At 43.0% G+C, this 14,958-nt stretch overlaps 1 protein-coding gene across 1 annotated transcript in view; it reads right to left on the reverse strand.

Annotated features, from left to right (window-relative positions):
• Positions 1-13,906, reverse strand: part of LOC139392223 (syndetin-like) — a 217,884-nt gene extending 203,978 nt beyond the window's left edge. The window contains exons 1-2 of the mRNA XM_071140055.1: positions 13,760-13,906; positions 12,053-12,121 (exon numbers count right to left, since the gene is read on the reverse strand). Coding sequence (XP_070996156.1) covers positions 12,053-12,121; positions 13,760-13,792 — 102 coding nt within the window. The 5' untranslated portion in view covers positions 13,793-13,906. The remainder of the gene's footprint in view (positions 1-12,052; positions 12,122-13,759) is intronic.
• Between the last annotated feature and the right edge of the window lie 1,052 nt (positions 13,907-14,958).

Here is a 14,958-nt window from a genome sequence, read left to right on the forward strand (position 1 = left end):
AGCATCTTGAGAGAATGTGAATGTGCAGTTAGATACCGTCTATAGAGGTGCTGTCTTTATCAGCATCATAAAAGCTCATAGTATTTCAACCACATAAAATATGCATCCAAGCAGAACTGAAATCAGAACTGCTGCAAAGAGGCATGAGGACTGCAGATGTGGCCAGGGCAAAAAAGTATTTAATCAGCCACCAATTGTGCAAGTTCTCCCACTTAAAAAGATGAGAGAGGCCTGTCATTTTCATCATAGGTACACTTCAACTATGACAGACAAAATGAGAAAAAAAATCCAGAAAATCACATTGTAGGATTTTTTATGAATTTATTTGCAAATTATGGTGGAAAATAAGTATTTGGTCACCTACAAACAAGCAAGATTTCTGGCTCTCACAGACCTGTAACTTCTTCTTTAAGAGGCTCCTCTGTCCTCCACTCGTTACCTGTATTAATGGCACCTGTTTGAACTTGTTATCAGTATAAAAGACACCTGTCCACAACCTCAAACAGTCACACTCCAAACTACACTATGGCCAAGACCAAAGAGCTGTCAAAGGACACCAGAAACAAAATTGTAGACCTGCACCAGGCTGGGAAGACTGAATCTGCAATTGGTAAGCAGCTTGGTTTGAAGAAATCAACTGTGGGAGCAATCATTAGGAAATGGAAGACATACAAGACCACTGATAATCTCCCTCGATCTGGGGCTCCACGCAAGATCTCACCCCGTGGGGTCAAAATGATCACAAGAACGGTGAGCAAAAATCCCAGAACCACACGGGGGGACCTAGTGAATGACCTGCAGAGAGCTGGGACCAAAGTAACAAAACCTACCATCAGTAACACACTATGCCGCCAGGGACTCAAATCCTGCAGTGCCAGACGTGTCCCCCTGCTTAAGCCAGTACATGTCCAGGCCCGTCTGAAGTTTGCTAGAGAGCATTTGGATGATCCAGAAGAAGATTGGGAAAATGTCATATGGTCAGATGAAACCAAAATATAACTTTTTGGTAAAAACTCAACTCGTTGTGTTTGGAGGACAAAGAATGCTGAGTTGCATCCAATGAACACCATACTTACTGTGAAGCATGGGGGTGGAAACATGCTTTGGGGCTGTTTTTCTGCAAAGGGACCAGGACGACTGATCCGTGTAAAGGAAAGAATGAATGGGGCCATGTATCGTGATATTTTGATTGAAAACCTCCTTCCATCAGCAAGGCCATTGAAAATGAAACGTGGCTGGGTCTTTCAGCATGACAATGATCCCAAACACACCACCCGGGCAACGAAGGAGTGGCTTCGTAAGAAGCATTTCAAGGTCCTGGAGTGGCCTAGCCAATCTCCAGATCTCAACCCCATAGAAAATCTTTGGAGGCAGTTGAAAGTCTCTGTTGCCCAGCAACAGCCCCAAAACATCACTGCTCTAGAGGAGATCTGCATGGAGGAATGGGCCAAAATACCAGCAACAGTGTGTGAAAACCTTGTGAAGACTTACAGAAAACGTTTGACCTCTGTCATTGCCAACAAAGGGTATATAACAAAGTATTGAGATACACTTTTGTTATTGACCAAATACTTATTTTCCACCATAATTTGCAAATAAATTCATAAAAAAATCCTACAATGTGATTTTCTAATTGTCTGTCATAGTTGAAGTGTACCTATGATGAACATTACAGGCCTCTCTCCTCTTTTTAAGTGGGAGAACTTGCACAATTGGTGGCTGACTAAATACTTTTTTGCCCCACTGTACATTGCAATGTCCATACTGTGGGACGCCTAAAACAGTGCTACAGGGAGACAGGACGGGCAGCTGATCGTCCTCGTGGTGGCAGACCACGTGTAACAACACCTGCACAGGATCAGTACATCCGAACATCACACCTGTGAGACAGGTACAGGATGGCAACAACAACTGCCCGAGTTACACCAGGAATCCTCTATCAGTACTCAGACTGTCCGTAATAGGCTGAGAGAGGCTGGACTGAGGGCTTGTAGGCCGGTGGTAAAGGCAGGTCATCACCAGACATCACCGGCAACAACGTCGCCTATGGGCACAAACCCACCGTCGCTGGACCAGACAGGGCTGGCAAAAAGTGCTCTTCACTGACGAGTTGCGGTTTTGTCTCAGCAGGGATGATGGTCGGATTCGCGTTTATTGTTGAATGAATGAGCATTACACGAGGCCTGTACTCTGGAGCAGGATCGATTTGGAGGTGGAGGGTCCGTCATGGTCTGGGGTGGTATCTCACAGCATCATTCGACTGAGCTTGTTGACATTGAAGGCAATTTCAATGCTGTGTGTTACAGGGAAGACATCCTCCTCCCTCATGTGGTACCGTTCCTGCAGGCTCATCCTGACATGACCCTCTAGCATGATAATGCCACCAACAATACTGCTCATTCTGTGTGTGATTTCCTGAAAGACAGGAATGTCAGAGTTCTGCCATGGCCAGCGAAGAGCCCAGATCTCAATGAGCACGTCTGGGGTCTGTTGGATCGGATGGTAAGGGCCATTCCCCCCCAGAAATGTCTAGGAACTTGCAGGTTCCTTGGTAGAAGAATGGGGTAACACCCCACAGCAAGAACTGGCAAATCTGGTGCAGTCCATGAGGAGGAGATGCACTACAGTACTTAATGCAGCTGGTGGCCACACCAGATACTGGCTGTTACTTTTGATTTTGACCCCCCCTTTGTTCAGGGACACATTATTTAATTACTGTTAGTCACATGTCTGTGGAACTTGTTCGGTTTGGCTCTCAGTTGTTGAATCTCATGTTCAAACAAATATTTACACATGTTAAGTTTGCTGAAAATAAACGCAGTTGACAGTGAGAGGATGTTTCTTTTTTTGCTAGGTTGAGATGTACAATACATGACCAAAAGTATGTGGACACGTGCTCACCGAACATCTCATTCCAAAATCATTGGCATTAATATAGAGTTGGTCCCCACTTTGCTGCTATAACAGCCTCCACTCTTCTGGGAAGGCTTTCCACTAGATGTTGGAACATTGCTGCGGGGACTCCATTCAGCGAAAAGAGCATTTGTGAGGTCGGGCACTGCTGTTTGGCGATTAGTCCGTGTTCCAATTCATCCCAAAAGTGTTTGATGGTGTTGATGACTGGGCTGCACAGAGCCCTGACAAGTTCTTCCACACCAATCCTGACAAACCATTTCTGTATGTTCCTTGCTTTGTGCTCAGGGGCATTGTCATGCTGAAACAGGAAAAGGCCTTCCCCAAACTGTTGCCACAAAGTTGGAAGCACAGAATTGTCTAGAATGTAATTTAATGCTGTAGCATTTGCAGTAGGTATTTTATGCTGTAGCACTAGCCCAAACCATAAAATACAGGCCCAGACCATTATTCCCCTCCTCCACCAAACTTTACAGTTTGCACTATCCATTGGGGCAGGTCACGTTCTCCTGGCATCCGCCAAACCCAGATTTGTCCGTCGGACTGCCAGATGGTGAAGCGTAATTCATCACTCTAGAGAATGCGTTTCCACTGCTCCAGAGTCCAATGGGAGTGAGTATTACACCACTCCAGCCGATGCTTGGCATTGCACATGGTGACCTTAGACTTGTGTGCGGCTGCTCGGCCACAGAAACCAATTTCATGAATCTCCCGAAGAACAGTTCTTGTGCTGACGTTGCTTCCAGAGGCAGTTTTTGAACTGAGTAGGGCAACCTAGGACAGACGGCTTCAGTACGCGGCGTTCCCGTTGTGAGCTTGTGTGGCCTACCACTTTGCGGCTGAGCCAATGTTGCTCCTAGACGTTTCCACTTCACAATAACAGCAATTACAGCTGACAGGGGCAGCTCTAGCAGTGTGGAAATTTCACGAACTGACTTGTTGGAAAGGTGGCAACCTATGGCGGTGCCACGTTGAAAGTCACTGAGCTCTCACAAAGAGTGGCAGTGGTGTGGAGAAGGGGGGAGGCAATGCAAATAGTCTTGGTAGACATTTTGCAAGCCTTTCAAGAGTCTTATGGCTTGGGGGTAGAAGATGTTTAGAAGCATCTTGAACCTAGACTTGGCGCTCCGGTATCGCTTGCGGTATGGTAGAAGAGATAAGTCTATGACTAGGGTGGCTGGAGTGCTTGACAAATTTTAGGGCCTTCCTCTGACACCGCTTGGTACAGAAGTCCTGAATGGCAGGAAGTGACGTACTGGGCCGTTCGCACTACCCTCTGTAGTGCCTTGTGGTCGGAGGCCGAGCAGTTGCCATACCAGGCAGTGATGCAACCAGTCAGGATGATCTCGATGGTGCAGCTGTATAACCGTTTGAGGATCTGAGGACCCATGCCATGCTTTTCAGTCTCTTGAGGGGGAATAGGTTTTGTCGTGCCCGCTTCACGGCGGTCATGGTGTGCTTGGACCATGTTAGCTTGTTGGTGATGTGGACACCAAGGAACTTGAAGCGCTCAACCTGCTCCACTGCAGCCCCGTCGATGAGAATGGGGGCGTGTTCATTCCTCTTTTTCCTGTAGTCCACAATTATCTCCTTTGTCTTGATCACGTTGAGGGAAAGGTTGTTGTCCTTGCACCACCCGGCCAGGTCTCTGACTTCCTCCCTATAGGCTGTCTCATTGTTGTCGGCGATCAGGCCTACCACTTTTGTGTCATCGGCAAACTTAATGATGGTGTTGGAGTAGTGCCTGGCCGTGCAGTCATGAGTGAACAGGGAGTACAGGAGGGGGCTGATCACGCACCCCTGGGGGGCGCCTGTGTTGAGGATCAGAGAAGAGGATGTGTTGTTACCTACCCAATGACTGATGTGGTGTACTCCTCAATGCCATCGGAGGAATCCCAGAACATGTTCCAGTCTGTGTTAGCAAAACAGTCCTGTAGTTTAGCATCTGCTTCATCTGACCACTTTTTTATTGATCTAGTCACTGGTGCTTCCTGCTTTAATTTTTTCTTGCAAGCAGGAATCAGGAGGATGGAATTATGGTCAGATTTGCCAAATGGAGGGTGAGGGAGAGCTTTGTATGCATCTCTGTGTGAGGTATAGGTGGTCCAGAGTTCTTTTCCCTCTGGTTGCACATTTAACATGCTGATAGAAATTTGGTAAAACTGTTTTAAGTTTCCCTGCATTAAAGTCCTCAGGTACTAGGAGCACCGCCTCTGGGTGAGCATTTTCTTGTTTGCTTATGGCGGAATACAGCTCATTCAATGCTATCTTAGTGCCAGCCTCTGACTGTGGTGGTATGTAAAACAGCATCAAGGAATATAGATGAAAACTCTCTTGGTAGGTAGTGTGGTCTGCAGCTTATCATGAGAAACTCTACCTCAGGCGAGCAATAGCTCAAGACTTCCTTAGATATCGTGCACCAGCTGTTGTTTACAAAAATACATAGACCACCGCCCCTTGTCTTACCAGACGCTGCTGTTCTATCCTGCCGGTACAATGTATAACCAAGCCAGCTGTATGTTGATATTGTCATTGTTCAGCCATGACTCCGTGAAGCATAAGATGTTACCATTTTTAATGTCCTGTTGGTAGTTTAATCTTCGCAGTAACTCGTCCATTTTATTGTCCAAAGATTGCATGTTTGCTAGCAGAATTGAGGGGAGTGGGGATTTATTTGATTGCCTCCGACTCCTCAGAAGGCAGCCTGACCTCCGGCCTCTCTTTCTTCGCCTCCTCTTCACGTAGATAACTGGGTTTGGGGCCTGTTCCCGAGGGAGCTGTATATCCTCCACCTCGGGCTCGTTAGAGTCGTGAAAGAAGAAAAAGGATTCTGCTAGTCCGTGGTGAGTAATCGCAGTCCCGATGTCTATAAGTTATTTTTTGTCATAAGAAACGGTAGCGGCAACATTATGTGCAAAAAGAGTAAAAAAAGTTAAATGCAGATAAACGAACAAAGAAAACAATTGGTTGGGGGCACGTAAAACGTCTGCCTTCTGCTCCGGTGTTTGATTTTATACACCGGTCAGTAACGGGTTCTGAACACTGAATGTACAAAACATTATGACAGACTGAGCAGGTGAATCCAGGTGAAAGCTATTATCCCTTATTGATGTCACCTGTGAAATCCACTTCAATCAGTGTAGATGAAGGGGAAGCGACGAGTTAAAGAAGGAGTTTTAAGCCTTAAGACATGGATTGTGTATGTGTGCCATTCACAGGGTGAATGGGAAATGAAAATTCTATAAATGCCTTTGAACGTGGTGTGGTAGTAGGTGCCAGGTGGACCTGTTTGTGTCAAGAAATACAACGCTGCTGGGTTTCTCATGCTCAACAGTTTCCTGTGTGTATCAAGAATGGTCTACCACCCAATGGACATCCAGCCAATTTAGAGTCAACATGGGCCGGGATTCCTGTGGAACACTTAACACCTTGTAGAGTCCATGCCCCCACAAATTGAGGCCAATATTACGAAGGTGTTCCTAATGTTTTGTACACGCAGTGTCTAGTCCGGCGGTTGCGGGTGGGTATTAGAAATTGCGGGCTGGTGGGGTGAACAAACAGCTGACCCACGCACCACTAGAGGGTACATCCTAATTATCTCTCCTTACTCCTGAAGTGTGCAATTGTTCACTTCCCTTCATGAATTTGAAAGGAAATTAATGGTGTATGGTAATATGCCATCACCAATTTGATGCATTTACACTGAGTAGTGAACGAGTGTACACTTAAGAGAGATTATTAGGACACACAGTGGGCTTGAAAGAAGTGAATTGTAATGATTGCAACATCTGTCGCTTCAAGGGACTGTGGAGACTTGATTAAATGTCTGAATTATTAAGTGCCCACAAAAGCCTCTTAAAATGTACTAGGGAAGAAAAGATTGACTGTAAAAAAATATATATCAAAGGAATTCTAGCATATGTGATCTGCTGTTAGAGGCAACGAACCGCCCTTGCTGTCTCTGCCTGGCCGGTTCCCCTCTTTCCACTGGGATTCTCTGCCTCTAACCCTATTACAGGGGCTGAGTCACTGGCTTACTGGGGCTCTCTCATGCCGTCCCTGGAGGGGGTGTGTCACCTGAGTGGGTTGAGTCACTGATGTGGTCATCCTGTCTGGGTTGGCGCCCCTTATTCTGCCTTATTATTATTCGACCATGCTGGTCATTTATGAACATTTGAACATCTTGACCATGTTTTGTTATAATCTCCACCCGGCACAGCCAGAAGAGGACTGGCCACCCCACATAGCCTGGTTCCTCTCTAGGTTTCTTCCTAGGTTTTGGCCTTTCTAGGGAGTTTTTCCTAGCCACCGTGCTTCTACACCTGCATTGCTTGCTGTTTGGGGTTTTAGGCTGGGTTTCTGTACAGCACTTTGAGATATCAGCTGATGTACGAAGGGCTATATAAATAAATTTGATTTGATTTGATTAGTCAGAGAACTAAATGAAATGTGGTTTGTACAAATAAAGGGCCCCTAAAGAGGAAAGAGAGAAAAGTATCTCAGGGCTACAAAGAGAGGCACCTACAACAACACTTATCTGTCAGGGACAAAGAGCTTGCCTCCTTTTAAGGAATGAGTATATGTCTGTATTCCAAATGAGTTGTCAAAAGAGCAGAAACAGCCTTGTACAGCCTTGCAAGGTTACATGAATCCTATGATGGCAGTCTTCTGGATAAATGAATTAAGACCCGCCCATCGACCATTCTCTGACTTATCTGGGTGTACATCGGATGGCAGCATGCGTCAACCAAACACAGCAGAACTAGAAAAGATATCTGGAGGATGAATGGTTTGAACCACAGCCAAACAACTTTGAGCTACAGTACCAGTCAAAAGTTTAGACACACTTAGTCATTCAAGGGTTTTTCCTAAATTTCACTATTTTCTACATTGTTAAACAATAGTGAAGACAAAACTATGAAATAACCCAAATGGAATTATGTAGTAACCAAATAAATTGTAAAAAAAAAAAATAATAATTAACATCAAAATTATATATTTAAAAAATTGAATCATGTTTTATATTTGAAATTCTTCAAAGTAGCCACCCGTTGCCTTGACAGCTTTGCACACTCTTGGCATTCTCTCAACCAGCTTCATGAGCAAGTCACCTGGAATGCCTTTCAATTAACAGTTGTGCATTGTTAAAAGTTAATGTGAAATGTCTTTCCTTAATGCGTTTGAGCCAATCAGTTGTGTTATGACAAGGGAGGTATACAGAAGATGGTCTTTTACCAAATAGGACTATGTCCATATTATGGCAAGTACAGCTCAAATAAGCAAAGAGAAACAACAGTCCATCATTAGTTTAAGACATGAAGGTCAATCAATGTGGAAAATGTAAAGAACTTTGAACGCTTCTTAAAGTCCAGTCGCAAAAACCGCTATGATGAAACTGGCTCTCAATGAGGACCGAGACAGGAATGGAAGACCCAGAGTTACCTCTGCTGCAGAGGATAAGTTCATTACAGTTACCAGCACACAACCACATCATTCTGCAGCGATACGCCATCCCATCTGGTTTGTGCTTAGCGGGACTATCATTTGTTTTTCAACAGGAATTCCAGGCTGTGTAAGGGCTATTTGACCAAGGAGAGTGATGGAGTGCTGTATCAGATGACCTGGCCTCCACAATCACCCAACCTCAACCCAATTGAGATGGTTTGGGATGAGTCGGACCGCAGAGTGAAGGAAAAGCAGCCAACAAGTACACAGTATACGTGGGAAATCCTTCAAGACTGTCAGAAAAGTATTCCAGGTGAAGCTGGTTGAGCGAATGCCAAGAGTGTGCAAAGCTGTCATCAAGGCAAAGGGTGGCTACTTTGAAGAATCTAAAATATTTTTTGATTTGTTTAAAACCTTTTTGGTTACTACATGATTCCATGTGTTATTGCATAGTGTTTGTTGATGCCGTCACTATTATTCTACAATGAAGAAAAATAGTACAAATAAAGAAAAACCCTTGAATTTAGTAGGTGTCCAAACTTTTGACAGGTACCATATATGAATAGTATGGTTTGAACCACACCCAAACCAGTTTGTGCTATGTGAATAGTATGGTTTGAACCACAGCCTGTATGACTCTAGTTTGACCCCCCCACCCCACTTGGTTTGATGGTGTGTGGATAGGAGGTAGAAAGTAAAAATAGGAACCGCTTTTCTCTCTCTGCTCCTTGTATCACATCTGTCCAAACTCATTAAAGGTCAAGATAGATAGAATGAGAACCAGAGAAAATAAAAAGTACTCAGGCATAAGTCTAGCTGCACAACCCATTGGAGAACATATTGAGAAATCATGTGACTACACTGAAAAAAAAGAAGAAACTACACTATGAAACAACGATAAATGACAAAGGAGGACAGTAAAAAGCTTTGGAGCACCTAAAAATGACATTTTAGGAGAAAAGGGCAAACTCATCTCCATCCTTAAAAGAATCAGATGGCTCATTCATCACAAAACCAACTGAAACTACTTAAAAAATAAATAGAAAATGGCAAACTTAGGCATGACAGCAACAAAACGCTGACACTACACATCCAAGTTTATCTGACCAAATTATGAAAGACAAGCATTGTAATTTTGAATTGCGTAAAGTGAGTGTGGAGGAGGTGAAAATTGATTGTTGTCTATCAACAATCACAAGCCACCGGGGTCTGACAACTTGGATGGAAAATTACTGAGGATAACAGCGTACAATATTGCCACTCCTATTTGCCATATTTTCAAGTGTGGCCCCAGGCTTGGAGGGTCATTCCGCTACCTAAGCCCCCTTTACTGACTCAAATAGCCAACCAATCAGCCCATTACAAACACTTACAAACATCAAATCAAATTGTATTAGTCACATTGTGCTCAATGCTCATTGTCTGTATTGTAATTGCTTTTAAAAATATGTTTGTTTCCAAAATTAGTCCGCTTTGCGTTAGGTTCTTACCATGACACTAACAAGTAACGCGACACTGGTATTGTCCCAGCTATAATCTCTTTCAGTGCGGTCATCCTCTACCCTTCAACAAAACTCAAGAATAAGATGATAAAACACTTTCTTCAAGCAGGTGATAAGGTGTAGTTTTCTTTCTATGCAATCGTATCACGAGCAAGTGTGTTTAGGATGATGGGAGGTGGAGAAAAAAACCTCTCCACTACATCTACAGCATTACACACACACACACACACACACACACACACACACACACACACACACACACACACACACACACACACACACACACACACACACACACACACACACACACACACACACACACACACACACACACTGTCTATTATATATCCTGTTGCCTAGTCACTTTATCCCTACCTATATGTACAGTATATCTACTGTGCCTCAATTACCTCTTACCCCTGCAAATAGACTCGGTACTGGTACTTACTATATATAACCATGTTATTTTCTACTCCCTATATATAGTCATGGTATTTATACTCATTTTTATTTGTTATTCACTGTGTATTCTTTCCTCGTGTCACCATTTCAATTATTTATTTATTTGACCATCTAACTCTGCATTGTTGAAAAGGACCCATAAGTAAGCATTTCACTGTTAGTCTACACCTGTTGTCTACAAAGCATGTGACAAACAAAATGTTACTTTAATTTATTTAAAATGGAATGAATATTTGACACGAAAAGCTAAATAAAAAATAACAAACGGGAAAAATAAATACATAATAAAAAATGACTCTGTAAATATGGTTAAAAATGTGGCACTATAAAAGGAATAGGGTGCCATTTTGGACACACCCTGTCATTGCCTTTGTTCAGTGTGACATCTTCCACGTCAGTGTGACATCTTCCACGTCGGCTCGGCCTAAACCTTGACAGCCAAAATGGGAGAGGTCAGCAGTCAACTTTCAGACTTTGAGTCTGCTGCCCACACAGGTAGGAGAAAAAAAAGCTGTGGCCGTCAATAACAGGCTTGGAACAGAGGAAATGAAACGTCTTCTTGAATCACCCTGCATGGTGGATAATGGGGTTGGTCCCATTCCAAGTTCTATTCAGCTGGCGCTCATAGAAGGTCAAAAATACACAGAGACGTCAAGGAGAGTGGCTTGTAGGTCTCCCAAAGAGTGACTAACATTATAAACAGGGCATTTTCTTAATCGCTGAGAAACACTCTTTACAAATTGAATTTGCACTCAGAACTAGTGGCTAATGACAAATGTAGCCCCTCATGGCTAACTGTGACTGGTTGCTTTTTCTAAGCAATGGCTCACTCTCCCATCCAAACTGCTGCAATAGTGTCTCTGCAGTACAGCTAGGCATTATCTGGATTGTTATCCTTGACGTGAGGAGTGTCGTTTGGTGAATGACCAACTTCGATCTTTCCAACAATTGGCTTCTTTGTCGTGTGATGCAGAATAATGATTTTAACAGCCCCTGAATGACTAGAGAGACTAGATAAGGCAATGTGAATGTAACGTCAGGCTGAAATACAGTGACTACATAAAGAATGTGACTACTAAAGTGTTTCTTACCAAATTGCCTTCAGTCAGGAGGAGACTCTGGCTAAATCGAAGACAGAAATGTAATAGCCTACCTCTTTTCAGTGGTCTCAAAACCTAAGCTGTTCATTCAAAGGATGTGCTATGACACAGAGCAACACTCATACTGTATGTCATTCAGTCCTGGGGTATCAACAAGATACAGGGCTAGGCTACACAGACGAATGAAAATGCTAATAATTACAGTTGGGGGAACTAATTATGATTTAATGTAGAAATGTACAGGAAATTAAACAGTCTATTGGAAATAGGCCTCGTTAACACACAGGGGGGAGCTAGTTGGTTTAGGCAGTATCTGAATAATCTGAAACTGTTTCACTTGTGGGTAACCGGAAGGAACGCTGTATATTTTACACAATTGTACTAACTAACAACTAACCTGATTCAGCTCATCAGCCAACTACTTATTAGGAATCAGGCATGCTAGATTCAGGTTGGAGTGAAAACCTACATGATGGTAGCGCTCCAAGAACAGGGTGGGAGAACTCTGGTTTAGTGCTCATTGGTTAACAATAACTGTCTGAATGCAGTGAAATTAAATAGCATCAGAGACAACCACTAAATCAAACTTCATAGAAATGGTATTATACTACATCTCTGAAGAGAGCTTACCTTGCTTGGGATCCTGAAGTCCTCCACTGGGCTGAGGTCTGCAATGCTCTCCTGTGGGCTTTTCAGGCCCTGTCATCAACAATAAGGATGAAGTTGGTATTTTACAACAGGCAGGTTTTAGCTAACTGTATACTACGTGCAGTAATCAATGGACAAAATGACCCTTGGCTGAAGTCAGTGGTGAGCTGCTACAGACAGTCTCTGTGTGGTGTAGGTGTTTATGATGTGTATACCAGACTGACACATTGCTACAGCATATGACGCTGCACATACAGTGCATTCGGAAAGTATTCAGACCCCTTGACTTTCTCCACATTGTGTTACGTTAGAATCTTATCCTAAAATTGATTAAATTGTTTTTTTCCTCATCAACCTACACACAATACCCCATAATGCCAAAGCAAAAACAGTTTATATTTTTAATACATTTGCAAAACAACTTACTGAAATATCACATTTAAAGTATCAGACCCTTTACTCAGTACTTTGTTGAAGCACCTTTGCCAGCGATTACAGCATTGAGTCTAGGTATGAAGCTACAAGCTTGGCACATCTGTATTTGGGAGGTTTCTCTCATTCTTCTCGGCAGATCCTCTCAAGTCCTGTCAGGTTGGATGGGGAGCATCGCTGCACAGCTATTTTCAGGTTTCTCCAGAGATGTTTGATCGGGTTCAAGTCCGGGCCACTCAAGGACATTCAGATACATGTCCCGAAGCCACTCCTGTGCTGTCTTGTCTGTGTTCTTAGGGTCATTGTCCTGTTGGAAGGTGAACCTTCGCCCCAGTCTGAGGTCCTGAGCGCTCTGGAGCAGGTTTGCATCAAGGTTCTCTCTGTACTTTGCCCTGTTCATCTTTCCCACGATCCTGACTAGTCTCCCAGTCCCTGCTGCTGAAAAACATCCCCACAGCATAATGCTGCCGCCACCATGCTTCACCGTAGGGATGGTGCCAGGTTTCCTCCAGACATGACACTTGGCATTCAGTCCAAAGAGTTCAATCTTGGTTTCATCAGACCAGAAAATCTTGTTTCTCATGGTCTGAGAGTCCTTTATTTGTAGAAACATTTCAAGGTTGATCAATGGAAACATGATGTACCTGAACTCAATTTCGAGTCTCATAGCAAAGGGTCTCAATACATTTCTAAAAACCTGTTTTCGTTTTGTTATTGTGGGTTATTGCGTGTACATTGTGGGTTATTGCGTGTACATTGCATTTTAGAATAAGGCTGTAACGTAACAACATGTGGAAAAAGTCAAGGTGTCTGAATACTTTCTGAATACATTGTAGCTAGCTATTGAGTAACAAGATACAGATCTCAAGAATGTCTGTAAACGATAGGCCTTGTAACGTTATGCTGGGTACTAGCACGCTAACATTACAAGGTGAGAACTTCCATATCTGCCCACTTCCCTATCCGTTGTTTTGCCCTCTCATTGCTGCTGGCTAATGAAACGTCTGAGCACGAATGCAGATTGGTAGCGAGCCAGCTATCGCGTTTCCTCTTTCGATGAGAAAGCAATATATAATATCCATCTAAACTGAGATCTTGTTCTGTTTTTTTACATTGACCAAGATCATCGTTATAATGCACATTGTTATCGGATCAGATGTCAACTGTCAGCTACTAGTAGCTAACTAACGTTACCTGGCTAGCATGCTGCCTACAGCCAGTGCGATGCGATCGACAGGTGAAACTTCGGGGACTTACCTGCCGGGCCATAAGTGACTTTATCTTTTGCATCGTGAAATAATTGTTTTGTCCAAAAGATAATTGGTTAATTTTAGAAAGTTACTGTCAACGATTCAGCTCCGGCTCTCTGAGAGAGAGGCCATGTTATTTATCTATCATGTGATTATTTGTTATATTTGGGAAGTGTAGTTCAATGGGTACTGCAAAGCGATCGTCACTAGTTACCACAGCCACAAAGTCATACATCCCGCCTAATTCTAGCATGTATCTTCTTAAAATGGGATTTAAAACCTAACCTTAACCCTAACATTAACCACACCGCTAACCTTATGCCTAACCCTAACATTAAATTAAGACCAAAAAGAACATTTTTGTTTTAATAAATTTTTATAATATACCCCATTTTAACTTTGTTGCTGTGGTAACTAGTGAAAACTACAAAGCGTGACGTGTGGCAATTTAAAACAGCATGTTCCTGTTTTTACCTCATGTTGTCAAAAACAGTAAAATATGTAGTTTTGTCCATTTTTTAAAAAATGTTCCACTTGTCCTTTACAGATGAAATGTTTGTCCCCAAAACATTTCTATTGCGTTGTTTATTGAATGTAGTCCCAGCAGAGTTAAAGTTAATGCTACCCACAGATTCATAAAAAATATAAATGTAATAAACCCTTTATTGGAATCAGGCCATTTAAATTTATGAAAGCCACTTATACAATCATGTCTCCATTCCTGTTCCCCGGGCATCGAAGATGTGGATGTCGATTATGGCAGCCCCCCGCACCTCTCTGATTCAGATGGATTGGGTTAAATGCGGAAGACACATTTCAGTTGAATACGTTCAGTTGGACAACTGACTAGGTATCTCCCTTCCCCTTTCCTGTGGTTTTATTTTTCAAAATTGTAAAGCAGGTATATAGGTTTTAGTTCAAGGTGTCTCCTGCAACTTCATCTGAGAACAATAGATGGCAGTAGTGGGATACTCTACTACTGTAAGTGATATGGTCCCGTCCTATGGAAAGAGGCACTTGTCAAAAGGCAAAAAATAGGTGTGTGTGTGTGTGTGTGTGTGTGTGTGTGTGTGTGTGTGTGTGTGTGTGTGTGTGTGTGTGTGTGTGTGTGTGTGTGTGTGTGTGGCCTATCACATAATGCAGAAAATTGTTGATCATGTAGCCCATCTTCCTACAATGAATTAAATAGAATAGTAATTGAATTGC

Source organism: Oncorhynchus clarkii, chromosome 32 (genome assembly GCF_045791955.1).
Source record: "Oncorhynchus clarkii lewisi isolate Uvic-CL-2024 chromosome 32, UVic_Ocla_1.0, whole genome shotgun sequence".
In the NCBI taxonomy this organism is placed as follows: Eukaryota; Metazoa; Chordata; class Actinopteri; order Salmoniformes; family Salmonidae; genus Oncorhynchus; species Oncorhynchus clarkii.